The sequence below is a fragment of the Nanorana parkeri genome, unplaced genomic scaffold, assembly GCF_000935625.1.
Source record: "Nanorana parkeri isolate BGI_ZX_2015 unplaced genomic scaffold, ASM93562v1 scaffold34, whole genome shotgun sequence".
Lineage (NCBI taxonomy): Eukaryota > Metazoa > Chordata > Amphibia > Anura > Dicroglossidae > Nanorana > Nanorana parkeri.
Window position 1 is genome coordinate 139,536 of NW_017306302.1, and position 8,788 is coordinate 148,323.

General features: G+C 42.5%; 1 protein-coding gene across 1 annotated transcript in view; it reads left to right on the top strand.

Moving 5' to 3' along the window:
- The window catches only part of PAPD4 (poly(A) RNA polymerase D4, non-canonical), a 46,549-nt gene that overhangs the window by 20,745 nt on the left and 17,016 nt on the right, over positions 1–8,788 (top strand). The window contains exons 8-10 of the mRNA XM_018569117.1: positions 1,570–1,646; positions 3,239–3,367; positions 5,726–5,769. Coding sequence (XP_018424619.1) covers positions 1,570–1,646; positions 3,239–3,367; positions 5,726–5,769 — 250 coding nt within the window. The remainder of the gene's footprint in view (positions 1–1,569; positions 1,647–3,238; positions 3,368–5,725; positions 5,770–8,788) is intronic.

Consider the following 8,788-nt stretch of genomic DNA (forward strand, 5'->3'; position numbering starts at 1 on the left):
TTAAAGACTAATTTGTTTTTTTTTTTTTTTTTTTTTATAAAGGTTTCTGGTGTGTTAGCTTTGTGAAATGAGCCCTAAGAGTGTTCTAAAACTGTAGTGACAAATTGTCAATCAGCTTAGTAAAGAGGCCATCACACTGGTATTCACTTCAAGCACCTCTATTTTAGCTGACTGCTAGAAGGGAAAATGCTAAAATGCTTTTATTCTTTTTATTCTGCTGCATTAGTGGAGAAATATTTTTGCTGAGCTAAACATTAAGCTCACTCTTTGTTCCCATCCCCTTACCCCTTCCTTCCTATACATTCTGTCTAGTCGCACATTTGTAGTGTGTGCTGCATTCAAGGTGATAGCTTACACAGTTGTCGGTGTGTTTTGTCAGCTCTCAAGGAGTCTTTCACTCCAATTGGGGAGTGAAAGCTGGTCATGTGTGCAGCATCATGGGAACTGCAGATCTAAGTGGAGGCTAAGGCCCCATTTACACTGAGCGATTTATGGAGCGATTTTTGCAGAGTTATCGCTCATATTTCCATGCGATATCGCTCTATGTAGCTTCATCAATCCATTTCAATGGAGCTCTTCACAGCTCGTCGCTCAATATCGCTTGTAGCTCCTACATGACCCTTTTTGCGAGAGATTTTGCTCCTTATTGCATACAGCCCAATAGGAAAAAGTCGCTCAATATCGCTCGTCGCTCAGTGTGAATGGGGCCTTAGATGGCCCCATTCTTTGGGGATAGGATCATAGAAAGGTTTAGTTCCACTTTAACTGACAAAAGTGTTTTCCTAACCAGCAGTCTCATTCTGTATCTGTATTTTGGTCAGAGTTGTCTTTTCATTGTCCCTAACTCGCCTTACATTATCATTGTTTTTTGTGTTTTGTTTTTTTTATGTGCCAGGATTTGTTTTTTAACTACTTTGCCCGTTCAGGGCAGATTCATTGTGTCTGATAAGAACCCTTCCTCCAGTAAGGATTACTCACCAGTCTTTGCTCCCCCACTGCTTTACCAGAGCAGGGCTTCTTGGTATGGAGGAGCAGGGGCCCTCCACTCTGCCCACAGTACTCAGGCCTGAGCTCTCAATTGCCAGGCTTAAACATGGCCTATTGGGGGAGTGCCAGTTACTTCATCCACCCAGGTAACTGAATCTTACCCAGGGTGTACTCCTGCAGTGGGTAGGTGGCAAAGGGAATGCAGATCAATTGAGTATACTTTGCTGGGAGGACGGGAGAGTTATCAGGACAAACTGTAATTTTTCCCTGGTTGGACAGGTGACAGTACTTCTTTAAAGCAAAACATTAGGGTTCTGATATTGGAAAGCAGGCCTGCAGTCTTATCTGCAATGCTGCAAATAGTGCACAGAGGTGCACAGAGTTGGCTATACTGTGGCTTAGAGAGAAACATGCATGCTTTGTGGTTATCACATTGAACAGAACTGTTCCCCAAGCTTTGGACATATTACATTATACCACTCAGTCTTCATGTACACATATGAACCTTTGGCTACAAATCAGTGTCATGCAGTAAAATGGGTTGTTATAGTGCCAAACTTACCTGTGTCTCTCTTTTGCTAGTGGTGTGGAGTTTGACTTGAATGTAAACAATGTCGTAGGAATCAGAAACACATTCCTTCTCCGAACCTATGCACACAGTAAGTTCTTCTTCCTCTTAGTAAAAGTGAGTAAGGGTTCCTGTTAGTGGGTGTTCCCCCCCCCCTTCCGCCCCTTCGTTTGACGTGCATTTGGAACACATGTCAAATGCAGGTCAACAAAATCCTGTTGACTTTTAATAGAACAGTACACATGACAGTTCAGAGGCTGCTTTTCACCTACTTTATGTTGCACTGTTTCCTAAGCAGGTCAAATGCAGCCTTTTCTTGTCAAACACTGTTTTCAATTCAAGCACAACTTCATGCATTTGAATGGTAAATACATTGCTGAACAGAAACTTCAGTCGAACCCCAAAGGTGATATAATTACTAGGGATGCACCGATATATCGGCCGAAAATTGCACTTTTGGCTAAATGCAGAAAGTGCAATTTTTGTGCCGATACATTGGCGCATCCCTACTTTTTTCCTCCCCGCTGAGCGCTGCTCTGTGTCCCAGCGCGGAGGAGAGAAAGTGTGATAGGCTGCTGAGCACTGTGGGAGGAGAGCGATGTGAGTGGCCGCAGTCTCTCCTCCCACACTGCTCAGCATCCTATCACAGATCGGCAGAGCGGTGTGTGGGCGGAGACAGCCAGCGCTGTCACAGGAGGCTGAGCTCTCATCCCTGCACCGCTCGCTTTGTCTCCTGTGACAGCTGTCAGGATGGAGAGCTAGGTACAAACACTTGATGATCAATGATCGCTGAGTGTTTGTAGATAATTGAGGACAGAGTATGGTTACTATATCAATTATGAATGAATGGGAGTGATCTACATCACCTCCTGTCGATTCATGATTGTGGTAACCATACTCTGTCCTCATGTTTATGAATGAACAGAAAAACTCAGTATAGGATTCCTGTTCATTGATAACAAGGGTTGCAGAAAAAGAGATTGAGGACTCTGTCCTCAAAATCTTTTTCTATTTTAAAAGGGAAATATCGGATCTGTTTAGACCCCTAATATTTCCCCAAAGCCCCCAAAAGTAAAGTACAAAATAAAAACGAATAAATATTAAATTTAAACGTTTATAAAAAATAAATAAAATAAAGTTTGAAAATTAAAATAAAAACATTTTCGGTTTCAGCCTGACATTTTTTTAAAATGTCGGTTTTTAGATTTCCATTTTGGTGCACTTCTAATAATTACATGTGTCACTTTTTGAAATAACCAGAGCCGGGGTGCTCAGCCATTTTCAAATGTGACCCTAGGTCAGGGGTAGCCGAACTCCGGCCCTCCAGCTGTGGTGGAACTACAAATCTGATGAGGCATTGCAAGATTCTCACAGCCACAGACATGGCTCCCAGAGACAGATGCATCATGGGATTTGTAGTTTCACCACAGCTGGAGGGCCGGAGTTTGACTACCCCTGACCTAGGTGTTGGTCTTCATTTGCTTATGGGCTTCTAAATTGGGAGGTTCCAAATGATTGTGTTTGTAAAATTGCAGGCTACTCTGCCTTTTGTTCAATTGTAAAGTAGATATACAGATTTAAAAAAAACAGTGATTTTAACCTGTATTATTGTATTTATATTTTTATATTACAGTACTTAGTAGTAAGTGAAGCTAATTGGACTTTCTCCCTCTGATTTTGCAGTAGAGAGCCGCGTTCGTCCTTTAGTTCTGGTTGTTAAGAAGTGGGCCAGTCACCATGGCATAAATGATGCCAGTCGTGGAACCCTGAGCAGCTATAGTCTTGTTTTAATGGTTTTGCACTATTTACAAAGTAAGTAACTCTTCTTCTTTGATGGTGCTTTGGTAGATGAATGTGCACAGCAGGTGATCTCACTCTGTGCAGAGCTTTGTCTGGAAAGTGAAGAGTGTGTTGACTGGGTCTTGTGTGGGCTGAGTCTGATCCTTTTTTCCCTGTGGGCCTGACTGTTACTCACAGCTGTTAACTGACTCTGCAGCAGAACAGTCATCATTAGTGAAGAAAGACACTGTTTGCATGATTAGCCATACACAGGAGGCGAAAGGGCTTTGTGGAAAGATGAACAGGGAGTGGGCTAAAATGAGGGGGAAGACATCTCTGCAGAGTCCTTGGCTACCTCTCACATCTTGATGCAAACCCGCATTGTCCTTGTTCAGCATCTGCTAAAATTACAATACCTCATTTAAATGAAGGAGGTCTAACCATGCAGAATTTATCATTTTATTAATGGCTTTCTATTTTATTACAAAAATTATGGGTACCTTATAACTGACAGACTTGTATATCTTATATAGGTCAGGCTAATGCCCAGGGGATTTTTTATTGGTAAAAATCCATTTGTGGGCTGAGCAGACATGATTTGTAGTATAGTGATCATTGCCAACGATTGATTTATATATTTTTATAGCGCCAACAATTCTTACTGTGCTTTCTATTCAGATCATGTAGAATGTGCTCTGCTTTGGGGGTGCCTTAAATTACTGATGAACAACTGAATCTTAAATAAGTGTTGGGTTTATTTAGGATTAAGTAGGGATATACATACATTCTAATTACAATTAAGGGAATTGGAGGGATAGGAATTGAGGTGAGGATACTTCAGCTAACCATCATTCTCTCACTCTCATTCACTCTGTTCTCAGACCACTCCTCTCCAGGAGGTCTCAGCGAATCACCTTCTTGATTGTAGAGTTCAGAAAGACTTGTCCTGTTCAAGAGGTCACCAAGATCACCATTGTTCCTTCTTGTGAGCTAGGTTCGTGCAGAAGATTACACAGGAAGAAGGTTCCATCCTTTGCCCCCATCCCAGCATATATGCTTCCTTGCTGACACAGGCGTGGGAAGTAAATACCAGCAGGGGGTCAGGCTTGCCCCAGGACATGACAGTCCTGGCCGATCTTCATTCATCAGTGTCCAGCCCAATGAATACTTTGATGGTCCTCATTTGCGTAAAAAACAGCCACATGCTGATTCAGTTCAGGATATCAAGGAACACCTTTGCATCATAGCTGTCAATTTTATCAGTTCAAACATCAGTGTCTACCTGAATGGATAGTACAATCACACATGCCTACACACACACCTATTATTATTATTTTTTTTTTTTTTAATGGGAGGCGTTTGACCCCATGCACAGGAAGCAAACTCCATGCAGAAAGTGTTCTGTCTAGGAGTTAAACGAAGGACCCTAGCACTGCAGGGTGGAAGTGCTAACTACAAAGCCACTGTTCTGCCTACAGGGGAAACAATGGGGACACGGGGAAAAATAGCATGTGGTAATGATGAGGGCCCTGTCTCTGAAATCCTGCCTTTCACCCAGCTTGGAGTTTGGATTGACATTAGAGATCTTGGTGGTTTACCACTCCACCAAGCCACCAGTATTGCCCATAGTGTCCCTATAACTGACTTTCCATTGCCTTGTTCTGCACCGCGGTCACATCTCAGTACCCGGTGCAGGACACTGGATGGGGACCCCATTTCTTCTTGATTCAACAACAAACTGGAATGGTTAGTCTACAGGTACAGGGAACTTCTAGTAAAAGCAAACGGTGTTGCTCTGCATCTACTAGAGGATCCCTGTACCCGCAGACTAACCATTCCAGTTTGTTGTCTGCCCCACTGTTTACAATCATGCTCTTGATGCTGCTTTGCTAGTGAACTGAGGCATACTGATGGTAGAATGGATTTTCTTAGGCCGGCCTACAGGTTTTTTGTTTGCCTATGTCCCGTCCTCCTCCTGTAGGCAGCAGTATAACTTGGTGAAAAATATTTTCTATGTCCCTCAATGGACTGCAAGAAAATTAATTTCATGGCGAGGAAAAATCCTATTTTTAACTCCATGTTTAAATACCACAAGTTAGCCTTATAGGCAGGATAGATGCCATAACATTGTGTTCTTTTACAGAAAGGTACAGCTTTTATATTAATAATTGCTTCAACACCTCCTGTTACCATGATACATGACAAGTACATGGAGATCCATAACAGATACCTGGGTGCAAGCAATGTGTCATATGGTGGAGCCGGGCCATATGGAAGTGAACTTGTTTTGTTCCAGTCAATGTACATTTTCAAGCTGGAGAAATGATCAATTGATAGATGTACTACAAAAACTATACGCTTGAATAAAATGTTTACTTTTTTTTTTTATAGCTCTACCTGAACCAGTTCTTCCATCTCTACAGAAAGATTACCCCGTAAGTACCATTTTCTATTTTACCTTTTTTGCAGCTTAAACATGTGTACAGCATGAGCAAACCTGTCTAAATTCAGTGTAATTGCTATACCTCATGGCCAAGCTGTGGTTTATGATGATACAGGGCAGCACTGAGGGAGGGTTAACTGGAACATCTGCTTATAGGGTGATTTTTTTTTTTTTGTGCCCCATTTCATGTAAAGATTGTAGACTAGAGCTGTAACTATTATTTTCATAACCTATTAGTTGTCCGATTTCAGTTTTTTTAAATTAAGGATGTTTTTTTTTTGTTTTTTTAAGTACACAAATGGAGTGTTGAAACTTGAAATGTTTGTAATAGCCAACAGAAAACTGGCTATTGCCCCAGCCCACTGCCTGCTGTCAATCAGCAGAGGAGGGACCTAAAGGTATACAGGTTCTCCTTCAGGTCGTCCTCTGCTGTTTAACAGCAGGCAGTGGGTGGGCACAATAGCCAGCCTACTATTGGTTATTGTAATAACCAATAACAGACTGGTTATTGCAGGGCAGATGTGTGGGGGGTTGCAGAGTCACAGCGACGTTGGCTGACAGCTGTTCTCTCCTCCCTGCTGGGCGCCGGATGCTGCAATCTGTATCCCCTCTGATCCCTACTGCCGATACAGGCCGGGGAGTGCAGCAGAGATCGGTGGGGAGACAAACATGCAGCTGCCCCCCAGCGGGGAGGGGATGGGTTTGGGAGGAGCTCTCCTCACTGCTGGGCATCCTCTGCAGGGGTCTGTGTTCCCTCCGATCCCCGCTGGGAGCAGTGGTGATCTGAGTGGGACACAGAGCCTATGAAAAACCGTCTCCCAGTAGGGAGGAGAGAACTAGGGGATCCAGATAAACTACTATATAATGAGAATTGTTGACCACAATTCTCATTATCGATGATCGATTAGTTGGTTGCAGCCCTATTGTAGACTTTCACAGTCTGCAGTGGAGCAGAGCATATGCAAATTGTACTAATACTTGCTCATCCCTTGTGAATACATTGGTAAAACGTAACATTGCATAGTAAGTAGCCCTCTTACTAATTTTAACTCACACCAATTTAACTCACACCAAGAGATGACGCTAATTAATAGCCCATGTCTGCACTGAGATTACTCTGCTTGACACAAATGTCGAATGAACTATTACATTGATGAACAAGGTAATTTAAAGTAAACCTTTCTTTTACCAATGCATACAGAAAGCACTCCCCAGTATGAGCTTTTCACTGGAGCAATATTACTAAATGAAAATTTTGCTCCAGGCTCTCCCCCAAGACCCAGTTATTCCCCCGTTGGGAACTGCCTTCTTGCCTAGTGGAGAGGAGGTAATGCAAAGCGGTCAGTCTAAAGCTGGCCATACACCTTACAATTATCTGCAGATTTTCTGTGGTCAGATGGAAAAAGTGTAACGGATTCCTCCATCTACGCTAAACTGTGTGGATGGAAGAATCTCCCGCTGGGCCAAGCTTCAGTATCTTGCCAGTCGGCCCCGCTGGCTGTCGAAATATCTGAACAATCTGATTTGGATGCAGGCATTGTTCAGGTATTTTTTTGAAGAATAACATATTTTTTTTAAGAATAACAGAGTTCAGCTTTAAATTGATATTAAAGCTTCGTTTTTAATTTTACTTTTCCATCTAGGTGGCCCACCTTCTTATAAATCTTTTTCTTCAAAAAAGCTTCTATTCCTCGTTTTCTAGTGGATCCCTGCATGCTCTCCCCGCCCCCTGCACGGGTGCCTCCATCAGCTAAGTGGCTGCTATGGAGGCACTATTGTGTGTGTCCATAGACACACACAGCCCTGCAGTAGGCCACGCCCCTTTTCTCCATCTTAAAGGGTGATTGACACCAGAAGGAGCCTATGGCTACTTAAGTACCTAAGTGCTCTTGATGATTCTTCCCCAGTTCCGCAGCATAATAGAGCCAGCTAAACCCTGGGGCACAACTTGAATAACGTTCATTGATTAAAAAAAAAAAGTACTGGTGTAATACGCCAATAAGTAACCTCAATTTATAAATAAATGACAAGGTTCACTAAATCTAGACCTCCATTCAATTATGAGGTCTAGACATAAGGTGAGAGGCGAATGATGGAGGTTGTTTGATACTTAACCATGTGGCAAATAAAGTTCAGTTCACGGATACACTCCATTTCTTCACATTAAAAGGTTCACTGAATGCTTTATAGAAGCAAAAGCACATGGCAAACTATAACCCTCAAACAAGTGTACTGTAATGTGTACTCACTTTGTCACTCTGTGATAAGACTTACCGTATATACTCGAGTATAAGCCGTCCCGAATATAAGCCGAGGTACCTAATTTTACCACAAAAAACTGGGAAAAAGTATTGACCCGAATATAAGCCGAGGGAAATGAGGCAGCTACTGGTAGATAGATACCAATACAATTACATGAATATTTATTTAAAAGAAAAATAACCTAGCTCTGTAAGTGGAAAAGGGGGTACAGGGCTACATATCATGTACTACGGATCATTTAACCCATTCATATTAGCAGAGGATAATTGTAAATCTATTGTTCAGTGCATTCTATATGTAGTATATAGTACATGTACATATAGAGTGCCTGCAACAATACATTTACAATGATCCTCTGCTAACATGAATGGGTTAAATGATCCATAGTACAGGGCTACATACAGATCATCATGTTACAATAATTGTAAATGTATTGTCTGCACTGTATTAGCAGTATATACTCTATATGTAGTATATACTGCTAATACAGTGCAGACAATGCATATATAATTGCTTAATAAATCTCCCCCCCCAATCAGCCCTCACTCACTGTGTCCGTGTGCCGGTGATCGATCATCACATCACCGGAGAGAGCAGGGACGAGTCAGGGGCGCGCTGGTCCAGTGGGAGGAGCTCCAGGTGGGGTCCTAATTTAGCTGACTTGCAGGTGCCTGCCCGCTAAATTACAACCCCACCTGGAGCTCCTCTCGTCTGATCAGCGCGCCGCTGACTCATCCCTGCTCCCCTGC